A 25,585-nucleotide genomic window follows, 5' to 3' on the forward strand; every position below is an offset into this window, starting at 1 on the left:
AAGAAATCTTAAACTACAACTTTGAAAAATATGCAAAAATTGCTTTCCAATAAATATAGCCCCCCAAAACATTTTTTGGCTGTAAAAGTCCAGGTTACTAACAAAGCTGATTCCAGAAATGTATTCTTACATAAAAAATTATGACTAATGCCAAATAAAGGAGGACTGTCATAAATAATTTGTTATCAGTTTACTATGACTGTAAAAGATGTGCCTGAATTCATAACAACAGGATCTTAGAACCCCCTTTGTTGGCTTAAGTTTCAGCAAGTATGTGTTTATTGTCTTCTATAACTTACCTTATGGTAACTATTATATTAATGTTTATAAATTTTCCAGCTCCTTGAATAAATTATGATGGCAATGTTAAGTCAGGTTTATACCTGCAGTTTATACTGCAGAACACTAACCTACTCAAGTTACAAAGCTGAAAGAATAGATTTCTGTAGCATCTCACTATGCTTGTACCAACATTGCCATTTGCACAAAGTCTATTTGACATATAATGTGTGCATATTTAGTTTGAGCAAGCAGGGTTGGTGCCAGTTGGGTAGACTTTGACAGATGTTGCTTAAGTGGTGAAAAAAATACCTTTAAATGAAGAAGAGATAGTAAGAGAAGAGGAAGAAAACAACAAGAGCACTTTTGGCAATCCTATTTTGCTGATTCAGGATGCCAAAGTTCTGAGAGACAGATTCGTATTTCTGATGTACAGGAAAATATAGTTAGTATTGTCTCTAGGCAGAGAAGTGTTGATTGACTGACTGAAAGCACGTATAAACTTGAGTATTAAGCATGTATGATGTATCAAGCATACATCGAAACTAACACTAGAACAAGCTAATTGTACCCAAAAGTCTTGATACTGATTCTTGTTTCTCTCATCTTGCTGTTCAGACTGTAAAGAAAAGAGAGACTTTGGATTAATTTGCCTTGTAAAAAATTGCATTGTCTTGAAAGTAGTACATGGCACAAATGTAAGTTGTATTACGGTAGTCTGGCTGCTGGTGATTCTACCCAAGAGTTACAGTCCCAAGCAAAGTGTACTATGTCAGGGCCCTGAGGGCACTGATTGGCCTGAAGTGTCCTGACCAGCCTCATTTAAGACCTCCACCCACACCCACTGAGTAAGGGCTCCATTTAAGCTCAGACTGGGGCCATCGGGCCCTGCCTGAGCTGTCTTAGGTGTGCCTGCCCCTAGCCCTGTTCCCGAAGTGCTGTGTGGGAAGCCCTGGATGGACCTTGGACCTGGCCTGTTACCCTGTCTTGCCTGAGGCTCACTGGACTGTGATAGGACCTGTTGGTGTCATCACTGTGCTCAGCTTGCTTGCATCTTGGTGCTGTGGGACTGCACCTTGTTGGTGAGCACGTTGCCCACCCTGTGCTCCCGGATCACCTTCCCTTAGGGAGCAGCCCCACTCTTGCTGCTCCCTGACAAGCTAATTGTAGCCGGCTGTTTTGAAAGATCCAATATGATCCAACATGTGCCATCCTCATAACTGGTCCACTTTATCAGGCTGCACAGGCATACCTAGTCTCCTTCAACTCCAACACAAGCAGCTAGTTTTAAACTAGTGAGATTTAAAAAGCAATTTTAAAAAGGGAAGCTGGGCACAGAGCTGATCCTGCAGCTTCACAGTTGCAAATTAGCACTGTTTCTGCAGTGATGCAGGCATGCTACTTGAGTTTCTTGTGAGTCCTGTAAGAAAGATAATTAATACTTGTTCAGAATGTGCTCCTGCTGGGGAGTGATCAACATCTCTTCAGAACTGGACTCTACTGTAAATAGAATGCGGAGAATTCATTCAGGTTTGAGGAAAAGTAACACAGTTATTTTTTTGATTTAGTGTGCTCTGTTTCACAGTGAAAAGAATATCATAGTGTTTATCATGGCAGTAGTGACTACAAGCAGGTGTTGCTGTATAGGGCAGAGAGACTGATGGTAAACTTAGAAGCTGAGTGTATCAATTTGCTTTTTATACAAACTTTTCCTTGCTAGAATCTGGTGACTAAAAGTAATATAAGTAATTCCTTGTATTTAGAAATACTCTGGACAGAGGAAAGGCAAAATAAATTGTTTTTTCTCACGTTTTATCCTGTTTAAGATACAAGACAGAAAGCACTGATTATAAAATTAATCCTCCAAAGGCATTTTTTTAGAGAATGCTCTCCATAGATGCACAGTGGTTTCTAATACTTGAATCTAAATTACAGTTCACAAATGGCAGTTTCCTGCATCTTGAATATTGATGTATTAGTTCATTCAGTATATAAAGAGAGCTAATTATGCAAAAGCAAGTTCTAAGGAAAAAAAAAAGTACTGATTTGCTGGAGTCTGAGTACTGAAGTGTCCATATGGCTTCAACCCTTCCTTTGTCTTCACAGTGTTGCTGAAACCATGGTCACAGTTAAATGGCTCTTTCAAAAAACCCTTTTATGGTAGAAGTGAAAACAGGCCAGACTGCTTTGAGTCAGGCTGCTAACCAAGTCATGAAAGAGATTTACGGACACAATAGCACGTTGTACATTCTGTGAGATTTTTACAAGTTTTATGAGCCAAATAATAGATCCATTGGTAGTCTCAGCAGGTTCTTCCCACACTCTGAGTCTGCACATCCACAGAACAGACTCCTGCAGGGGAGAAAGGATCAAGTGCTGGCAGATTTGAGTGTGTCAGAGAACTTCTTGTGAGTCGTTTCAATCAAATTCATGTGAACTAAAGATAGCTTTCTGTCACATTCCTATTCACTATAAATACTTTAGGATCTTTTAATAGAAGTCTGTGCTGTAATCATTAAGGCTGTATCAGGGTGGAAAGAAAGAAAAACAGATTTCTGTCCTCCTTTCATGGAAACCTTCTGAGCATTTCCTGTGGAAATAGTGCTAATAATTACAGAAATACTTATCAGCGATGAGTTGATGAGTATTTATTATGGCCTGAGGTTTTGGACTTGTATTTTAATCCATTAGCGGAAAAATTACAAAATTTATGACTGATTGTCCACTCAGCATAGTCATGAGGGAAGCTTATATTTAGATGCAGACTTGAAAAAACTGTCACTGCTCTAAGGAAGTTACAGCTGCAGAAAAACATTATTCCCTTGTGAAGTTCTACAGAAGGATTCTCGTTTGTCTCAGCCCCATAGTGTTCATTTTTTCCCTATTTTTACTCCTCCTTGATTTTGTTAGAAAGCAAACTGTCATAGAAATTATTGTCATTTATGGCAGCTTCTGTGAGCACAACTGAAAATAAAATTTTGATGACATTCTGATGTGTTGGTCGTTATCTGTAGCTTTGTGAGATAGGACAATATTTTGTGGGTTTAATTCAACTTCAGGGAACTTTGATCAGGTGATGAGGTTTATTGATGCACAGTTTGTATAGTTAATTGCACAAATTCATAATATTGTGGATCCAATCAAATATATGCGTGGGTGTTTGACTCTCATCATTCTAATGGCTGTGCCAAGAAGGTAATATGGTAAGAATACTATCAAAAGCAAAGTTTGTATGTGTGTATGTATGTTTGGGAAAGTTTAGGAAAAAAGTCTGTGTCAGCATGACAAGTAGTCACAGTTTGGGAAGGAATTCTTTCTGATGACATTGAAACTTCATTGCAAGGAGCCTTTTTTAGACATGGAAATATATTAGAGAAATCCCCACCCCTCTGAAAAAGTTGCCAACTACAGTGTATACCTGTTCATGAGCTGCTACATATCACTCTCCTGTGGAGACTTGCTTGTTGAGATGCGAGTTGTGACTTGTGAGCAGGAAGTTTGTTGGGTTTCTGCGTTGTCTGGCAGCGTTATACATTAGTATCTGAGCTTGCAGGAATGCCTGATGCTAAGGCACCAAATGATCAGGAGGTTCTTTTTGAATCTGTAGCTCTATTTTTTTTTTTTTTCACCCCTCCTTTTTGCAACTGCAGCAAGGGCAACAGCATCACAGAAGGTGGAATTATCAGATGGAATGTATTTTGTTGAGGAGAAAAGGAGTATGCCCATACAGCTGACTTTGACTTTACACGTCTTTTTTGTCATTATGGATTTGTCGTCCAACTCAAAGATCATTATTGGTGTCAGTGATGTTTCAGTCAGAGATATTTACCTTTTTTCCCATGTTTCTCTGCTTAGTAGGAACTGAAGCTTCACAAACATCACTCCACAGCAGTTGCCTCTTGTATACAAGCTGTATAATTCAGAAAGATAAGATCCTGTTAGAGCTAATCTAATGTTAAATACATATATTTATGTCTCACAATGAAAACTTTCAGGTTTGATGCTTGATGGGTAGTTGCTAGTTATACACTGCCCTCTGCTGGAGAAAAAAAACCCTAAGTATTTTTTTTAATCGTCATGGCTGTTAAAATCATTCTTCATAATAATTTCATTCTAACTTTCGTACTAATAAAAAGTCTGTAGCCTGACTGTTGGAAGTTGGTTGCTTTCTTCTCCAGAGGCACAGAATGGGGGGGGAAGATTCCCCCCGCTCCTCGCCATTAAGTTTATAGAAGTAGGTCCTAGAGGCAACTCAAGAAATTTCTTTGTCGGGGTGTCACAGAGATTGTTAGAATAGATGTTCTGATTTGTTCAAAACCTCCAGCAAAAGAGATTCTGTAGCCTCCCAAGATAATCTGTTCGACCTCCCAAACTAGATTAGTCTAACGGTCTTTTCATTGTTATTGTGGAAAAGTTTTTCCTAAAATGTGATGTAAATCATCTTTTTTGCACATACAGGTGATTTTTTTCTTTTTTTTTTTTTGTCCAGCTGTCTTCTTTTTGTTACCTTGATTTAATTTTCTGGTGGGATAAGTTTTGGCTGTTGCAATAAGTTGGACAAATCATCTTGTCTTGTACTTTTAATCGTGTTCTGGTAGTAGCCAAGTTTTGGGTAGTAGAATTTTTAACTCAGCCTTATACCAGGCTTGTTTCTTACAATGTGTGCCCTTTCTCTACTTAGAAGGGGCAACTGTTTCTTTAAGTATGTGTGATAGTTATTCCTAAAAGCTTTCAGCAGCCCAGGAAAATTTCAAAAAAGACTTAAGGAGTTACATATGTAGTTGAAATTCAGCAGCTCTCAAGTAGTTAATTCCCCTAAAATCATTAGGGGAATCTTGCCCCATTTATTTGGAGATAATGAAAACTTGTTTTATTTGATAGAATGCAGTTATCCATAATTAGTGATGGAATCTCACACCCAAGTTTCAGTATTTTCTCATGTTGAATTTTGTTTGACCAACAGGCTAGTCTCTGAAAAGATGGTTGAGTCAGCAGTTCTGTAATCTTTTGGGTGCAAAGTGATGAAATAAAATCTAAGCTGGTGTTTGCAGTAAATATGCAGAAAGTATGATTTTGTGGCTCTGCAAGACAATGCACTTTTCAGTCTACTGTCCTAGTTCATGTTTTCCTAGTAGAGAGATTCCCAAGTTAGTCTGTTACCGTTTGGGGCTTTTTGTTTTTTCCCAGCCCCCAATTCCTGAATGACCTGATTAGCTCTAAGATCTGGGGGGTTTTGTGGGTTGGTTTTTTGTTTTGTTGTTTTGTTTTGTTTTAGCATACTGTGAGAAGCGATTTTTTTTCTTTGTGAATTATAATCCTCATATGAATTCAGTCAAGTGGATAGTGGCTTTCTAATTATTCTGGCCTTTATTGTGAAGTCTTTTAGCAGTGGCTCTTGCATTCCCTTCCTCTGATGCTGAAATGGATTTTATGGTATTTGGCTTATGGAGCATCTTTTGTAATGCTGAGTATGCCTTGGTAAATCTAAAATGTTGATAATTTTTAATGCAGCGTGCATTCTCTCTATTTGCCTGCTAAGGGTTAATCTTACATCTGTCCTATCATGAATTTGACCCTGTTAATGTCTGCGTTCTACTTCTTGTATTATTCCTCATTAACTCTTAAATTATGTCTGATCTGGAGTCATCAAAAGCCATTACATGCACTGAGATTGCACTGAGCTTTGAGTTAAAAACTGTCTATAAAATTACTTTGCGCTAATTTCCTTGGCACCAGTAGTAATACTAGTGGCAGTAGATACTTAGTTGATCTTTTCAATATCTTTGTTAGATGATCAGTAACTACTATCAAGCCTTATTCACAGATGAGAAGCATAAGCTGGAAAGGTCTGAATGTGAAACACAGGATAGGAGTGTTGAGGTACAAAGAAATATTTTGTCTCTAGTGATCTTGTGAAACTTGGATTTAAATGAATTACCCTTTTTCTCCAAAATATTAATGCCTGTGGCTCTCAAATGCTGACAGTTATACGTTGCTATTGATAATATCCCCAAGTCAAAATGACAGTGTCAGTGAAAGGAAATACTAGTAAATGGTGACATGCTTTTACTTTTCAAAGAAAGGAGAAAAAAAGGGTAGTTTTTACTTTTAAGACATTGTCTGGTTCACCTTGATTTGTGATCCTTTTCTGTTGCAAACAGAGTTATTGTATCTTCTGTCAGATACTGTGATTGTTGAAGTGATTGATCATTTCTGACAAACAGTGCTTTCCTGTACTGAATTAAGACAAGGTGTAATCCTGGACCCAATCCATTGCATTGCAGTAGGCAACTGTATTGCCCCCTTTGCCAGAAAAGAACATGCCATTTCCCACAAAAGTGCTACCTATGAGGAAGAAAGAAAGGGGCTGAATTATAATATTGCCATGCCTAATTTTTTCTGCCTCATCTGTACTGAACATTTTTTCTATCTTGGTAAGAGCAACCCCATGCACAATGAAAAGGATCTGAAGATTTGAGTGGAGACTAAGCGGTAAAGTGCATAAAACTTAATCTACTTGTAAAGTGAGTTTGGTTTTCTTTCTGTTTTCAATTTCTGTGCAAATACTTGTGTCAATTGACACAAAGAGAAGAAAAAGATATCTTTCTGTCTGTGTGATGGCATTAGCTGGAATTCTTACAGGTTACTGTAGGCTTTTATATACATATATGAATAGGGGGGGTGGTGGGTGTGTGTGTGTGTATATATATATATAAAAGGTATGAGTGCCATACAGAATTTTACTCCTTTTCATGTGAGATATTTAAACTGTTAATAACAGCAGAGATCTGACTACAGTCTACCATCTTTTGTGTTCATCTTTTCTTAACTGTTGCTGAGCTGTCTCTCTTGTGTGGAATACTTGTTTTTCTATTCATTTTGGGCTTTCAGTATTGTTCCACAGGAACTATGCCTTAAAGATGATAGTTATGGATGTTGTTGGATCCTTTTCATAATTTTGAAGATGGACTAATAGCAAAAGCTGACTGGGACATAAAAATATTTATATTTAATGCTGTCATAGCAACGCCTTACTGAACTTGATTTTTAAATGTATATAAGCATATGAACCACAAGGGGGAGTGAGTATATAGCGTGTGGAAGGCAGATTATTAATAAGCATTTCAGGTACTCTTACTGATAAAGCCTAGGGAGGTAAAGCTCCTAATCTCTTGGAGCTGTGTTTATAGATAGTAATTAGAGTAAGACTGGTACATTGTGTGTGTCTGTACATCTTGCCTCTTTTTGGAGACATACTGTTTAGATACAGTTTGGCTTGTGGAGAGGGCAGCAGAAGGAGCATTAGTACATTTCAGTTGAGATGCCATCTATTAATGTGTGCTGTCAAAGGAGCAGGTTTGTCTGAGATTTTTGTATGTCGGATACTATTAGGAACTAAACACCTACACAAATGAAGGAGTATAATGTTATGTTGGCTATCTAGAATACCCAGAGGTTGTTTGCCTCCATGCCCTCAAATCCTTCTGTTAGTAAAATGTTGAAAGGGAGGTATATGAGCTGAGGTGAGCTTGCTGCTTTTGCTTCATCGAAGTGTATTGTGCAAAAATGTGGGAGGGAGACAGGTCTCTTCAAACTCATGCATGCTGGTAAAGACTTTTGAAAAACTGAGCTCTGACAGAGCTCGAGTGACTTCTGAGTTTTATTTTCAAGTGCTACACATGCACAATCTCCCTGTGTATGAAAGGGAAGTATTTTAGGGTATTCAGGAGTTTTAGATAAATAGCTGATTTTGAAATGCGTCCACTTACCCTGGTGAAGTAACAGAATTTTTTCATCTTTGAATTATATGTGGAGTTGGTGTAAATCTCAGACAAACACTTTGCTTTGACAGGACTGGGGAGGCTTTCAAAAACAGAAACCTGAAGTTAGTGATTGTGTTAATGGCTTCTTTTTATATGCGAGAGAGCTCTTGTGCAGTGTCCAGCAAAGCTAGATTAATGACAGCTAAGTCAGCAGGAAAGAGAAGAAAGTGTGAGACATAAGTTGTGAACTAATTCTGAACAAAAGGAAATTAATGCCTTTTCATATTTTCTTTCTTTTTTTTTTTTTTTCCAATCCAAGGAATAAATTGAAGGAAAGACAGGTGAGACATTACAAAATTGCTTCATGTTTGTACATGGGTCGGCAGACAGTAGATGGAGCTCAAGAATATGTATACTAGTTTTTGGTAGGATCAATAAAACCTGCTGGTGGCTTCTTAATAGGAAGATGGCTAGTAGGAAAACCAGGCCTATTGCCAAATGACTTTAAAGTTGGTATGTTTTAGTTATAAAAGATCCGATTTTTCAAAGGTATTTGGATGTCTTAAAGTGCAAATCAGGACCTACTAAGAAGCTTATAAGCAGGTTGAGCGCTTATATTTCTTGTAGCTGCCAATCTGGGTTTTTACATGAGTCAGACTTTGAAAGAGATTTATTCAAGCAGCATTGAAAACTAAATAGATGCAAATTCTGTTTTCTCACTATTCCTGTACAACTGCAGCTTATTTCTGACTTTGCCTCACGGAACTGCAATAGAGAGGAGGAAGAAATTATGCTGACCTCTCCCATACCACACCCGTGCAATGCAAACAAGCGTAATTACCATTGCAGCTGTATCTATTGATTTACGATCAGAAGCTGCACCAACAATAGCCTCCAGGAAGTGAGGCTGTAGAAGAGAACACGAAAGAGTCAGTTCTATTGAGAATTGACACAGGAACGGTAGGACATGAGCTGGGTGGTGGGACCTTACGCGCCTGTAGACAGTTGAGTTAGGAACAGATAAAAGTAAGCAACACTTTCGACAGTGTTGTCATCCCCTTTCTTCCACTTATTCTACACTTTAAAAAGTGTTCAGCTGTAAACAGTTGGGCTCTACCTGTGTTTGGAGGCATCCCCCACAGAACGTTGTTAGAGGTGATGGGCCATGTCTGAAGGACTAAGTACTGAGGCTAAATGGTAATGGGCATTGTGAAGATGTTGTTTGCCTGGACAAATTATTTATCAGTTGTTGTCCCCTGTTTCCTGACTTTTTCTTACATTAAAAAGAACAAATAACTAGTTACAGAGAAAAGTCTTATGTATTAAATAAAGAATGTTTCAATCTGAAGATTGAATGCTTTGATTTTGGGGTTTTTTTTTCGTTCAAATTTTATATATATTGTACTTTATTACAACCTTACAGGTGCCATTTTATAGCCATAGGCACTTACAACCATAGTTAGATTGTGCATATGCACTGTGTAATCAGCACATATCTGTATTCCATGTGATGTCATTAGTCCAGCGACAGCAAGCAGCATGCTCTGGATTGGCTGCGTGCTGTATCAAATCAGATTTATGTTGTTGACCCTTGTACGGTACACCATGCCTTCTTTCATTTACAGCTGGCTTTCTGCCTGGATTGTTTACTTTCATTTAGTGGAGAGAAATCTAAAGCATTACATGTATTTCACTGAATATGGTTAGGCTGATTTAAATGCTTAAATGATTTGTTGATGTAGTACTAAGTAACAGTGGCAAGCCACCAATTCCCTCATCTAATTTAGTCTGAAATTATTTTCCTGTAATATGAAATCACAAATGATAATTCTGTGTGTGAATTATAAGCACTTCCATGATCATGAGTGGTATTTGGTTTAGAATAGCTTCTTGTAGATCTGCAGACTGTTTTGATAACTTTAGACTGCTTATGAGTTTTTGAGTGTTTATATTTTTATGGAGTTTGGTTGCTTTACTCAAGCCACTTACAACTTTGAAGCCAAAGAAATTTTTTTTTTTATGATAAGACAAAAAGAAACCAAACCCCCCTAGAGGAATTATCCCTACATTCTATCTTGTTTAACCTGTACAATTAAAGCAGCCTAAGAGGATTCCCCCAGAGCAGGTTCACACTATCCAGTGTGAAGTCTTCAAACTCCTGCATATGCAATGTGCTGTGAGTGGAGCTGGACACAGTTTAGGTGTGTCAGGGGAACAGTCCCAACATGCAGTGCTGGGTGAGTGTAATTTAAACCAGACCATGAAAACACCATAAATAACTCTAGAGGCTTTGTAATAACACAGATGGGGTCGGCAGAGACACCTTAATTTCTCTTCCTGATGGACTATCAGGAACTCAACACAGAATATGTGATCAAGTGTCCTTAAGCTCACGATGAGGCCTTGAATTCTATGAACTTAGAAATCCTTTCTTAATAAACTTAGTTATCAAAACCAATCTACCCAGCCATCCTTAGAAACAGATAAGAGATTATCAGATATTTTAAGATTCTTGGCGAGAATCTTTGAAAACAAAGAAATTAAGCTAATGGTTGATCTGTTGATGCTGGAGAGCATTAGAAATACATCAATAGATTGACTTAGCAGAAAGATTGTATTTGATGTTTCTAAGGTGCAAGAAACAGATGGTTTATTTCTTACGTGCAGAGCCTAAGAACCCAAAGTACCAGTAAAAAGTCAGAGGACAGGAGAGTGAAAATGTGGCTAAACCATCCTTTGTTTCTCTGAGTCAATATTTACAAGTGTACATCTTATCTGCGTATGAAGTGTAATTTGGAGCAGCCTGAAGGCTGTTCTCGATCATGCTGGCTGAAAACAGCTCCACGATAGTCAGCAGTGCAGGAACTATCATACTATCATCAAGAGGTTTCTCGTGTACTCTCTGAGATTCCTTCCAGTAGTCTTAATTTTCATACTGTTGTATCACAGTGTCATGCAAAGGTTCTGGTTCTGACTCTTAAGAATGTGTGAACCATTCATTGAACTATATGTGCAGAAGTCATGTTAACCTTTAATAAAAACAAAAATCCCATTCGTTTTGTTTTAAAAAAAATTAAATTCACTCTCTAAATAAAGCACCCTCTTTCCTGCCAGTTATACTGTTGATAAAAAGTGTCAGCAGCTGCTGTATGAAATTGTACAGTATTATTTTTTAAGGTTCATTATTTCTGGCATTCTCACAGCATACATAATTCTTGATTCTTTGCTTACTCCATTACAGACAGGAAATAAGGAACTAGCAATTACCATTTGTGATTTATGCCCTGCTGTTCATGTTGAGCTGTGGATGTAACGTAAACTTTTTTCATTGCTGCTTAGTAACAAGCCTTTCAAATGAACAATAGACACGCCCACATTGAATACATATTAGGCCAAATTTACTTTCCAGATTGAGCTGTGCTATTCCCATTGAAGGGGGGATATTGTGCCTACAATCCAGGGAATCTGTTGAAGATATACTCATTATGTCCCTTTGCTCTCAGTAGAGAAAAGACTAGAGGGGGAATCTAGTTCCTGTTGAAAAGGTTTGGGAAGATGATTCATATGCAAAAACTTCATTCTTTGCCTCCCTTGTGTTTTTACTACTTGTTTCAGGGGAAGGAACCATATTGAGAATTATATCATTCAAACTAGACCAGTGGAACTATATCAGTAAGTATCCCTGGGTAAACAAATCATATAAGAAGTTGCAAAACTAATAGGTCTTTCTCTAAGACATGAATGTACGTGTAGTTATCAAGGCCTGGGGAAATACACGTGTGTTAGCTAGTGAACTACAGTAATGGTTGGATTTGCAATCTAGAACTTGACAAAGTAGGAAAACACGAGTACATAAAGGATACTGCATCCTCTCTATTGTCACAAGTACCGTATCATGCTACTATGGGGACTTGGGGGGTGTTTTTTTCTTTTTATAAAGTGCTTCCTGTTGAAATCTATTAAACTGCCACTCCAACCCTCAATTTTTTTTGAAAGTTGGGGATTTTTATTCTTGGTGATGATTGAGAACCTTTGTCTAAATTCCAGTGTAGGTTTACTCATTGCTAGGTCATAATACTACTTGTCCCCCCCCCCTTTTTTTTTTTGACCCCATAAAGAACTCCTCTCCTTTTTGGAACTTCTAATTCTTCTCAGAGCAAAAGTGACCCACCGTATTTTGCATGGCTAAACCAGTTGGTTTCTGCTGCCAAAATAGATCAGTCATCCTAATACCCTCTTGTCATCTGCTGTAGTTTTGAGTTACTTGTCCTGATAGTTTCTGTTCATGATATTCCAAATGAAACCTTAGTGTATTGTTCAGTGATACTAATACTTTCTTGTCACCATTATAAAGCAGAAATGCCTCGACTGATGCATTCTTGAATTTAATTTCCCTTTTTGTCATTTTTTCCCCCCTTCTTATCTGTAAATTGGATTAGGGTGTTGTTATAAGAACTTCTTGATGAAGATTCTTAAAAAATACAGTCCTTGATGAGATGTCCGCCCACAGTACCAAAAAACTCCAGACAAGAAGTCACAGTTGAGGCTTTTGTGTTCGGAGTTCTGCAGGGTATCTTTTAATCTTCTCTTTGCTGGCTACCTGCTAAAGCAATCCTATGGATTTCCTCAAAGTGGAAAAAGAACTTAAAGTAAATTAAAATATGCTGCAGCATAGAGTAGAGAGAAAAGGAGGATACTTTCACATTCTTAGTATTTTATCTACTCATTTATTGTCTGAGTTTGTCATAACCTACTTGGAGAGGCATTTCCTCTCCCCAGCTATAGCAGGACTCCATCTTCAAAGGCATTATTTTCAGCTTCTTTTGTGAGCCAATCTTTCATCCTTTTTCTTGCCCGGGTAATCACTTTTCAGCCCATTTAATGCTCTAATCTTTTATTCCTACAGAGTTTTCCTTTTCTCAAAAGAGTCACAGGCATAACATCTACACATGGCCAAGTAGTCTGGCTGGCTTTATGAACATTCTGGTTTTAGTGCTTAACTTGGTGCTAGATACCTGCAAACCTTAGGTGGTCAAACAGGTAAGAGAACTTTACATGTCACACTTCCTTTTCCTTATTATCAAGACTGAGGTTTCCTTTTCTTTTTGGATAGGCTGTCCATCCCACTTGCCTTGAAAGACAGTGCAAATTTTATGTCTTGTCTTTGCTATGTGCTGCTGCTTGGTTTATGTGCCAAGTCCCATTGCTTGATGCAGACACTGAGGGCACTTCACGTTGTTCAGTCAATGTGGGAAGGAAGTACTACTCTGTTATTAGGTGAGAAGTATTGCCTTGCAAGTAATACCTGAGGACATCAATAAGCATTTAATATATGTACCCTCCTAATTATGGAATATATTTGTAGCTGATGAAAAAGACAAGTAGCTTTTCCTCTTAACCACTCTTTGGGACTATTTTATTCCTAATCTGAGATCTGAAATGTCTGTGACTTTTGGACTTTTTGGTACCATCCAAGTTATAAATGACTGATCTCTTCAAAGTTTCTCTTTGTTAAGTGTTACAGGCTTTCTTATACCCTTCACTCCAGTGCATTTTGTTTCCTTTCACCAAGTCTGTTAACTGGGCTGCTATGGAGGTGAGGTCTTGTCTCTAATGGCTATTATAATTAGTCAAGTTATTTGCCTTTTTTGCCTTAGTTCTTGAGAGGGCCTTGAGGTATGTAGGACAGATTCTTTGCTGATGAGTGGTTTACTGGTCAGTAAGCTATGGAGTATGCTGTCCAAGAGAACAGAATCACAGGCATAAATAAAACTGCTGCTTTTTATTTTGTTTTAGTGTTTATTTTTACTTTGCCAAATCCGAGGTGTTCTTGAATTCAGTTCTTTCTTTCTCTAGCAGTTTGCACAGTCCCATGGGACTATCACCAAGCTAAAGCTGTCCACTGATACCTTTAAATACTAAAGGTACCTTGGTTGCACCACTAATACTGACCATGCTGACAGTGTTGGTTTCTTGCTATATTTTCCAAGGACTGGTTGCCAGAAGGTTCCTAATTAAAAATAAACAGATTTATCATTTTCCTTGGTTACCTAAGCTCTAAGGATGTAATTCTTATTTGAGTATGAAGAGTAACAGTCATCAAACAGTAATCAACTGCTTTTCCTCTTTTTTTTTTTAATGTGTATATTATTGATGATGCAGATAGAGACGTTGCATGATTGAGCTGGAGCAACTGATTAAGCCTTTATCAGCACAGGGAGACAGTCAGGCATTGTATCTCATCAAGAAGAGAAGTTTGCCTTGAGCTGGTGGCTTAAATACATCTCTGAGCCAGGGGATACCAAGATAGAGGAGCTAGGATTTCACTGGTGAGTGAAACAGATCACATGAAGATTCTGGCACTCTCTATATGGCATGCTGGAAGCAAGCATGCCAGCAGCCACTGAATTGATAGTATCAGCTTCAGCTGTGGAAAGTGTCCCAGACCGATACGTGAGTAGGGGGGTGTAGCCGCTCTGGCAGGCAGTGGTGATACTGAGGAGCTTGCTAAACCTCTGAAAACTGCTAATAGTGACTGTTTATCTTCAGTCTTGAGGAACCACAAACAGCAGAACTGAAAATGCCAAAGGATTATAATGTTTTTCAAATGCTGGTTGCAGCACTTTGCTGCTTTTATCATCGTAAGTCTATTATCAGAGTCAAGGTAGGTGACCTTTTTCAATAACAGTAAATACATAGTGTCCTAGTCAGTAATGCTTTTAGTTTTTGTTCAGAAGTGTTTGTTTTTATACAATGGTTGGGTACAGTGTGTTTCTGTTCTAAAGAACATCTTTAGAATTCATCATTGTCTCAGAAACTTAAACAACTTTCAGTTTTATGAGCCTGAAGCTGGCTGTCTTTATGTTTAGGCATTAAGCTAAAAATGCCCTGGTTTGGGACTTGCGGAAGAGAATTTTAGCGAACTTTCAAGCTTTCAGAATTTAACTGATCAGACCACTTGGTTCCCTAACTTTTTCACGTCCTTACTGAAAACATAGGCAATTGTGCTCAGGAGCTCAGGTTTTTTTAAACACTTCAGACGATTTTGGACTTGTCCTTATATTTTAGAACTTTTTTAATTACAAAATACACAAAATCATATACTCATAGAATGGTTTGGGTTGGAAGGAACCTGTAAAGATCATCTAGTCTGACCCTCTTGCCGTGGGCAGGGACATCTTTCACTTTATGAAAAATGCACTATATGCATTATATGCAAAGAAAAAGCCTTTATAAACATTTCAAGCCACACTTGCGGAAGTGTCTAAGTGGCTTGGGAATTGAATTGTAATCAGGTGGGGTATCTAACTACTTTTGAGTATCTTTGAGCTACACCTAAGCTTTTAAATCTTTTTATTTAAGATTTATGCTTGAATTGTTCTTTGAATAACGAAGTGTCAGCTCTGTAAGTCACTGTGTAATGTGTATAGATTTTCTGGAGCACTTGTAATGAGGAAGGATGTGAAGGTTGCTATCTTCTGGCTTGTCGGCTTTCAAACTTTGATGGAGGCACTTAAAAGTTGGGAACAGCTGCCCCTCCTCTCTCCGCCAGTGATTTAGCCTTTTTTAACTGTCCATTTCTGAAAGTAGGGTGTGGGGCTCAGTCTTTTTGGCACACTGAAAAAGTGACTCTGATCAGACTGTCTTCTCGTTCTCTCTGGGACAAATGTCAGAAGTTATCAGAACAGGGAGCTAAAGATGCTCTCCTATTACTGTAATTAATTTTCATTCCAATTTTGAGCATAAGGCTTAATTCTTCTGTTCTAAAACTTTAAAAAGGACATTGGGTTTTATTGCCGGCTGTCAGAACAGTTATAAAACCGTTGTTCTTGACCATGCATGCCCTTTGTTTAACTTGGCGTGAATGTCTAATACCTAAAATAATGGTGGTGTTGTCATGGCAACTTTCCATTTAGTCCATTTAATCCATATAGTCTCTAGAGAAACTGAAACATTAATAGTGTTTGCTGTATGGAGGGTAAAAAATAAAACCTTTTATGTAGAAACAAATTACAGCTGGGCTCTTTCAAAAATAAGGTTCTATTTAAAGAGATTTGCAGCATTTAAAATAGATTTGAATGCATGTGTTCCAGCATGCAGATTTAGCATTAGTTGAATCTGATGAACTGCTATTTTAAGAAGTTCTGATGGTAGGAAGCTGGGGTGCGTTTGCTGAAGAGAGAGTGGCTGTAGGTATAGAAACACCTGGTGGTCAAATCAAGTAAGGTCTGCACCTTGGGGCCAAATGATGTACGTTCCATGAAATGCCAAAGTGCCTAGGATGGTATGAACACCTGAGCCTAAGTCATTGTCTTACTTAATTTGTGAAAACATACCACTTTAAGCAAAATCAGTTTGTGTAATTAGATGAGATTAATTCTTAGTTTTAATAGTAATTACAAGTGTAATGAAATACCAAATAGATCCATAAATAAGCATGCTGAAGTCCACAGCTACCTCTGAGAGGTTCAGATTTTTTGCTGCACCAAGATAAATTCATTGTAATTATGTTGTCCAATTTAATTGAAAACAGTATGTGGCCAAGCTGAGAGATGCCTCATTGTGTCCCATCAAAGCACAGGAAACGGTACAAGACTTGAGCACTCACGTTTTGCTGTACTTAATTTTAGCATGCGAAATTAGGATCTCAATAGCAGATGTTTGGTTTGTTTTCCCACACATTAATAGAAAATACAATGATCAGCGCAGAAGATCTGAACTTGGATCAACTCATTCTTCAGTCATGAGGTGTCAGTACCTTTTACAATCCTATTTGGTTTTAATAGCTGTTTACAGTTAAGGTCAGCTTCTATGTTTGAGGAAAATAAAGAGAAACTTCAAGGCAAGGGGTTCCTGTTTGTGGTTAAAAAAAAGAAAATGAAGAGAGAATTCTAAATTGTGACTTACACCACTTTCAAGCCAAAATATTGTTCTTTAATTTTTGCATTTTTTGGAAGTTAAGAATTAAGTTAAGACTAAATCAGTGAAAAAGGTGACTTAAAAAATGAAGAGGTCTAAATTAATAAAGTTAACTTTGCCACAAGACAGCTTGGTTGTCATTGGAGGGAAAGACCTTGAAGTTCAAGTATTTTCTTTCTTAATTCTCTGCTATGATTCACCCTCAGCTGAAGCTGCGCAAAAGGGGAAAGCCACTCAAATTATCAGGACTGCCAAGTTTTAAAATTTTCCAGCCAGTAACGAGCTAGATCAACATGCTAATGTACTAATGCTATGAATGTGGCATGAGGAAGAAGCCTTTTATAAGCAGCTACTTATTGCAAGTGCCATCTCTTATCTTGGATGAATTGCAAACACTTTTTATAGATAGTAGATCTTAATTAATATTTCTTCAGTATGTGATGATCTAAATCTGTTTCACTGGCATCCTTGGGCTTCGTGTATCCAGTTTCAGCATGTATGTGGAGGCAGTTGGATTTGATAACATGAGTTTACAAGTCATCACCACCCAGCATTATGGGTCTGCCTTTTTGATGTTAGGTTTGTTGTTGGAGAGGGCCAGATGGGTAAAGACTGAGTTATGAAAATGATGTGAAATTTTGTATAGGTCCGTGAACTTTGATTCCCCATTGTCTTGCCACTTTTGATGAGTCTTATACTATATAACTTTTTTCAATTTCCTATGGTAATTTTATACAGTTTATCAAACTTTCACTGCAGTATACCCTCTATCATAAACATATAGATAGCACAGGGACCACTGGTGCTCTGTAAGTGATTCCTGTTTGATGGGAATGGGAACATTCTCCAGTAGATATTTATGCATTTAACGTCTGGGTAATACCTTTCATTTAGGTATTTCTCAGATTAAAACAAAAAAACTACCCAACTTATAAAATCCTTTAGATTTGGTAGTCAAAATCCCCAGGGTCACTGAGTGAGGAGGAGATTAGGATTTGATTAACTCTAAACTCAGGATTTCTCAGGATCCATATTCTAGAAATGAGGCTGTCCTCCTAGCTCTGAATGTGGTCACCTAGAAAATTAAGGAATTACTATCAGTGTAGTGTTGTAGTGGAAGGTGGATGCAGAGTCCACTAGAATTAAGTCTTTCCATTACTTTCACTTAACATTAGACTGAACTTGGTACTAAAAGCCTTTTTTATTTTCCTCCTCCCAAACAAATATCTCACTTATTAGTTAATAAAAAAATGACTGCTTTTCTGTGAATGTCAGGCAGGTTATGTTGTTCATAGTGGCAGACTGAGAACATGCACATCATGGAGTTTATTTGATTTTAAAGAGCCGTCACAGTTATGATGGAAGTTTTCATGGTGATTTGTTATCTTTTCATCAGTAACCTCAAAAGTTGTCACCTATTACCTAAACAAGCACACAGAAATCTTGTGGCTTCAAAATTGCCGTTCTCCTGTACTAATTAATCTCTCTGAGTAGTTCGAGATTTCTCTCCTGTATCTGGGGCATGGCGAAAGTTTATATATTATTTGTTCTGTGTCTCAACCAACCAGTTAAGCCACTAGAAAATAAAAATAAAATCCTGCAGAAGTTGGCAGTCATCTATGCAAAGAGACTTTTATCACCCGTTTTGTACCTCCCATTACTTAAGATAGCACTTGTTATAGTCCTGTGTGAACTTTGGGCACTCTGGAAGATTAGAGAAAACTGCCCCTGTGAAGAACATTGCCACAGTTGTAGTTCAAAATGTCCAAGTTAATCAGAAAGTGGTTTCCTGAATTTAGGAACTCCCTTTTTCCCATTAGTTCTTTCTCAAAAAAACTATTTCAGAAATAACTCTGTCCGTGTGTTCTTGTCACTTTGTAAGTTCTTAGCCAATGATACTGCTTTTTTGTACAGGAGAAAATAAGGACCAACAAGAATGTTTTCAAAAAAAGATGTAGAGTCTGGTTCCACATGGGTATTCTTTTAAATGCCTAGTACAAGTCTGTTTGTTTTGGTGGCCAATTAATAGAGTTACAAGTGAAATGAAATCCATTGTACTCATTATAAATAAAATTAAAACATATTATAAATTGATGTAACTGTATGTTTTAAAATGCTTGTACTCATACTGCCAGACAGGCAGTCTGATCAGGATCACAAGAGCATAGGGTTAGAGACTTAAGGGATCTCTGCAGCCAGTAAAGTATATCTTGATCCAGAATTGGAACTTTGACAACAAAATGTTCATTTTCTGTATGAACAAGTTGATTGCTCTCTAGTGGTTTGGAAATAGAAGAATTTCATTAATTTTTCACTTTTCCAGATGTTTTTAGTGTCCTGTGTCTGTGCGTCCTCTCCCTTCTTTCTCGTTTCACATCTTTGTCTTCCCTCTTGGTATTTCCTGTCCCTGCCCCAGGATCCCCTTCACATTTTCTGTTGATTGGTCTTTCTGTTAAATTATCCACTTGGCTAAAAGCTATGTAAATCTCACAAAATTTAAGTTTTTGCTGAATGACAAAGTATCTCCCATCTCTCCTCATTTATTTGGTGATTCTGTAGGACCTAGTGATTTTACAAGGTCAGAAACTTGTAGTTCAGAGTTCATGGTGCACTTAACCAAACGCAGCAGGCCTCCAGTGTTGGAGAAAAGATGGATTTGGGAGAAAGCTGTAATAGATTTGGTTTAGATAGATACAGTACATTTATTAAAAGTTTAGGAAAGGTACTGGCTTGACTTATTTCCTCAATCAGATCACACTTCAGTTTTCACAGAGCTGTTCTCATTTATCCCTAATAATTATCTCTTTTTCTTTTTTACTTGAAACCTTCAAAGGAACAGGAAATCAGGTGGTTCCAAGGCTGCCTGTTGGGCTAATTTAAGTATCAGCTGGCAGAGCTGTGCAAAGCACCAGGAAATAATTGAGACTGAATGGAAATGTGGCCACCTTTAATCATGTACCTGTAACAGTCCTTGGCTGTGCTTTAAGTAAATACTACTTTGCCAGAAGGATACAGAGTGAGGTGATATGAAATTCCGCAGTATCAGGACTGAAGGAGATGATCTAGCATGACAGATTTTGGACCACTTCCAAACTGTGCCTAAAAAGTGAAAGTCTTTTCCTCATTATTCAAGCTGTTTAAAAAACCAAAAAACAAACAAGCAAGAAAACCCCCACTTGATCACCTTAGAGAGGAATTAATTAATAACAATTGAGGTAAGCCATGAAAGCTAGAACATATAAGTTACAACTTTGGATATATATGTGGAAACCTGTGTGATTCTCCTCTCAGGTATTTTGATATTCCATTGGTACATGTACTTCACTGCAGTTGTTGCAGATATGAGCTGGAGAAAGAATCCACTGCCATTAGGCAATAAAAATAACTGTGGGACGTCTATTTTGTTTACCACCAAACTCATACAGTAGATTATTCAGCACAATTAAAAATTATTCTAATCTAATGTGATAAATTCAGCTAGGATGGTTGACACAAGAGCTTGATATAGCGAGTTTCCTTTGGAGGGTGCCAAACACTCAAATGAAAGTAACCCCTTGGATGCACAAACAACACATTATTGTGAGAAATTCTCATTAAAATGTGTTCACAAGTTTCACAGGTACAGCATATTGTGGTAGGATCAAGTACTTTTTAAATTTACCCTAAATAAGATCCTATTTTGATGTTTTACTTCCTTAAACTTTGATATTTTCCAGTTTTCAGTGCGCTAGATTAATATTTGCCTGAAAAAATGTAAAATAATATGTAACATCAAGGGTAGCTTGTTACATCTGTAAGCACAGTCTGCTTTTAGTTTAATGGCCCTGAAGTAGAAATCCTTTGTGAAATACAATAAACTTGCCTGGCATTTATTAGAAACACTAAAATAACTGTACTGACTGGAAATTTTTTTCCCCCCTTCTAAGCTCTTGGCTCTTCAGGTTTTCCATTGGGTATGTAAGTAGGATTGAGGGCTTTTGCTGGAGGTTGATAATATTGTATTGCTAGATAGTTTTGTATTTTTCTTTTAAAGACCTGTTCACAAAAACTCAGCATGGCAGGAATATCTTAAAATAGCACCAGGACTGGAAACAATGCGACTAAAATGTGAACAAACAGTTCTGGAAAGCACATACTTAGGGGGAGTTCTTTGTAGGTCAGGAAAAGCATCTGTATTTGAAAAGAGTTCTGCTGACTTGATTTGCTTTTATATTCCAGGGATCTCTGACAGGGTTGTTACTATTTGGAAATCTTAAAGAATTTAAACTGGAAGCTTCCCTGTGTCGCTTCAGCCGTGTTTTGTTGCAGAATATACTGAAGTCTTTAATTTTTTCCCTAGATTTTTTTTTTTTAAATTTCTTTTTAGCATCCACTTCACTATCTGGCTGTAAAAGTAAATTCAGGTTTGTCCTGGTTTTGGCTAGGATAGAGTTAATTTTCTTCCTAGTAGCTGGTATAGTGCTGTGTTTTGGATTTAGTGTGAGAATGATGTTGATAACACACTGATGTTTTCAGTTGTTGCTAAGTAGTGTTTATACTAAGTCAAGGATTTTTCAGCTTCGCATGCCCAGCCAGCAAGAAGGCTGGAGGGGCACAAGAAGTTGAGAGGGGACACAGCCAGGACAGCTGACCCAGACTGGCCAAAGGAATATTCCATACCATATGGCGTCACACCCAGTATATAAACTGGGGGGAGCTGGCTGGGAGGGGCGGATCGCTGCTCAGGAACTAACTGGGCATCGGTCGGCGAGTGGTGAGCAGTTGCATTGTGCATCGCTTGTTTTGTATAGTCTAATTCTTTTAGTATTATTATTGTCATATTATTATCATTATTTTTCCTTCCTTTCTGTCTTATTAAACTGTCTTTATCTCAACCCATGAGGGTTTTTTTTCGATTCTCTCCACTATCCCACTGGGTGAGGGGAGTGAGCGAGCGGCTGCGTGGTACTTAGTTGCCGGCTGGGGTTAATCCACGACAAGGTTTCTTTCTGTCATTGGGTAGGAGCCAACAAAGTGTCTTAGACAAAGGCATAAACTGAGGACATACTACTAAATGAAGGTTTGTCACTATGAAGTTAGTGCAAATTTACAGCACACCATTACTGCCCATTAACATTTGGGTGCTATTGGGAAATGAGGCTGAAGTATCTGCATCATGTTGTGTGGAATAGGTCACCTTTTCTTTTAAAAGAAAACCCATCGACATAGCTAATTACAATGTTCTAAGCTTACACTCTTCCTTATTTACAGACTAACATGCTTGTGCAGGCTGTCCCTGGAGTGATTTTTGAGCCCTTACTTGCATGATGTGAAGTTCAGTGTATGCAGAGATTCTTGCAGGACCAGAGGCCTTTGGGTGTAGCATTTAGCATAGAAAGGCATAGGCTGGTATGGTTACAGATAGTTCATCGGTCACGCTTCTCCTTTAACAGACATAGGTTGTATAAGGAATCAGTCTCAGCCAACAAAAAACTGTCCAGGAAGACATGCTATTACTAAACTTGCTTACCTAGGCAGTTTCCCCTCTGTGTATTTTGGGATTTGTGCTAGCCTTAGGAGTTCTTCCGCTGAGTTCAGAGTTGCATAAGGGTTATTTAAGCATGTTTCCTTCATCTCAGGAGATGTCTGACCTCTGGCAATCAGAGTATGCTCAGTGTGGTTAGACCATGGTGGAGAGGATTTTTAACAAACCAATAATCATGAATGTTAACAATTTAGTTGGTTTGGATTCCTTAAATGTTTTTCTTGTTGTGTAGATGTAATTCAAGTGCAGTGTGTCTCATTACATTCATTCGGATAGTGAAAAATCCACTAAAAGAAATTCTAGATTTCTCTGCTGTATTTGTAATTCGTGTGTATCTGTAACTTGATCATCCTGGTTTTTTAAGGTAATTTGTGTCAGTACAATGGATGAAATTAGTCCATATGCAAAGACCTATAGCTCTTTTTGTTGGCTAAGGATCTAGCTCTCCTAAGCAAATTCAGTTATTGCATTCGTATGCTATAGTCTGTTCCATTTACGATGGCTTTGCCTACTACTGAGGTACAGTGAGATGCTTTTGGAATGATGGTAACAATTTGTACAGTAGCTTTGGGTTTTTTCAGCTCTCTATTCAGTCAAAAGCATCTTTCAAAAACTTAAATACAATTCACATTAAAGTAGTAGTTCCTTTCAGAAGATCAGCAAAATACACAACTATGAATGTGAGAGATTCATATACCATTACAACTGAACGCTGTTGTGTAGATTGAAGGGGGTACTTTAAAAGTTCTCCAGCCACTTCCTTGTGCGGTCAGGGGAAAGGTGTTCTTGGAAAGTCTACTCTCAATTTGTGTGCTCTTCACTCTACCTTCAGCTTATGTAAATGCTATAATACTTGCTATCGTTCTGTAAGATGTGGCAGTGAAATGGCTGTTAATTCTGGAATCAATGTCAGTCAGCTTTAAATGGGTACCCAGCCATTTGAGTTGGGAAATAAAGGTGGCAGATATGTGCCACTAGTCCTTTAGCTGTGTTAGTCTGATAGGTCACAGAGGTTTGGAGTGGAGGGGGGATTTTTGGCCTTATTTGGCTATGTTTTGATACTTTGATATGCTTTTGGACTTGAGTCCTCACCAAGCCTCTTCTATGACTCTTTCTACACCCAGTAACTTAACCTCTTCACATTGTACATGGTTTTATGAAAGAGCCCTTGCAGTGAAGGTCTTTTTTGGTGGCATTGTTTGTTCCTGCACAGACTTTTCTCCTTATAAAGCCTGGGAGGAGTTGGTGAAAGACCTTGACTGTACAAAAGCACAAAGGATTTACTCCTTGTTGAAAATGATTGTCCATTTTTAACCACATTTGTATGGATAAATACCACCCTGTTATGGTTCACAGAAGCAAAACTGAGGTGGAAAGTGATTCTTTACCAGGTTGTTTTTATCTGTTGCCTACCTGTATAAGCTACTATGCTCATTTGTGTTTGTCTAAGAGAAGCCTTAGTTTTCTCTGAGAGAAGAGGAGAATTTATCTCAGAGTTTTTCTGGGCTCCCAGCATGTTTAAATAGTCTTGGCAGCAGGATGCCTCTTCTGGCATTATTCCACCAGAAATCTGCTGTCTAGTAATCTGTTGTAATTCAGTCTGCTTGAAATTGCAGGGAGGATTGTTGAAAGAAGTGATAAATGTATGCCACCTGCTCCCACGGTTAGGTGCTGTGAGTATTCAATATGAAGAAGAAAATGCTATAGAGAGCAGTGTTCATGGAAAGAATAGGATTGGTAGGCAAGCATTCCCAGTTCTTTTTTAAATAATGCATGTGCTGCATATTTACATCAGTGTGTCAGTGAAGGGAACCTGTAAGCTTTGGCTCATATCCAGAGCTAAGAAAAAAATCCATAATGCACTGGGGCAAATGTTGCATTTTAGTCTGCTGTCCAGCTGGAGGCCCCTCTCTCTCTCCCCTTCTCTCTTTTTAAAAATGTACTTTCTTTTAAAAGAGAGTATACTCTGATTCTTTGATCAATGTAGAACATGTTCCCTGCAATGAACCTGTTTCTCTTGAGTATCTTAGGCTTCTGAAACTCTAAAGCAACAGTAAAGGTGGGCTGGAGTCCCCAGCCCTTGGAGAATGTAAGGAAGTCCAAAGAACTTCCCTCCACAGGGAGCTTATGAAAGAGTACATGACAACTCTCTAGAGAAGATACTACACCTTACTTTGTGAGCAACACTGCATCCACAAGAAGGACTAATGAGCCAGAGTGGTCCAGCATGGAAGCTGTACTCCAAGAAGAGATGAAGATAGAAATTTTCCAGAAAATCTTGTAGTAGTTGTATAGTGGTGATGGAGATATCTCCAAGTAGATCTTGTGCTTTTTGTGCTAAGGGGCAACAAGAGCTTTTTTCTCTTAAGAAGGGAACATCTTGGACATGCAGATTTAATGCCCATTAGAAGGGAGCCCTTTAAGGTTGAAAATTTACTTTGGTAAACTGTTTTTTAGTGCAACAGAAATATTGAACAACCGTGTATGTCCAGGTTAGCCTGTCTTGATGGATTTGGAATGTTCTTAATTGGATGGGTTCAAAGGGGGTGGGTGGGAAAGAATCTGAAATTAAAATGGAAGTTTAAGCAGGAGGAAGAATATTGGAGCAGGGCATTTGGGTCCAGCTGCATTTTTTTGAGTATAGTTAGAATTCTTATTGGGAAGAGGAAGTAAGAGAAGTGACTTTGTAGGTGTGTCATTATTAGCTTGGTGTACAGACAGAACACTTTGCTCTGTTCCATGCAGTGTATAACAATCACGTTATCTCACTGAATGCTGGATTTTGCAAATACAATCTAGAGAGCGAAGCCAAGCCAGCCTGCTAAAAGCAGCACCTGCATTCCAGTGGCTAGTGCCGATCATGTGATACAAGTTATAACCCAGGTAAAATGTTAATCACTAAACTTGGCACAGTTGAAGCTTTTAATCTTTTATTGCAGTTTTCTAGGGAGAGGCAAGTTATGGACAACAGCCCAGAAAAACTGAAGAAGGAGTTAGAGGAAGAACTGCAGCTAAGTAGTGAAGACTTGCGTAGCCATGCCTGGTACCATGGACGTATTCCTCGGCAGGTACGTGGTCTTTGCATTGCCAAATGTGCTTT

At 38.1% G+C, this 25,585-nt stretch overlaps 1 protein-coding gene across 2 annotated transcripts in view; it reads left to right on the forward strand.

The window, feature by feature from the left end:
- The window catches only part of BCAR3 (BCAR3 adaptor protein, NSP family member), a 93,805-nt gene that overhangs the window by 56,396 nt on the left and 11,824 nt on the right, over positions 1–25,585 (forward strand). For both annotated transcript variants that reach the window (XM_050900780.1, XM_050900779.1), the window contains one exon: positions 25,425–25,553. In XM_050900780.1, coding sequence (XP_050756737.1) covers positions 25,425–25,553 — 129 coding nt within the window. The remainder of the gene's footprint in view (positions 1–25,424; positions 25,554–25,585) is intronic.

Source organism: Gymnogyps californianus, chromosome 8 (assembly GCF_018139145.2).
Source record: "Gymnogyps californianus isolate 813 chromosome 8, ASM1813914v2, whole genome shotgun sequence".
Classification (NCBI taxonomy): Eukaryota; Metazoa; Chordata; class Aves; order Accipitriformes; family Cathartidae; genus Gymnogyps; species Gymnogyps californianus.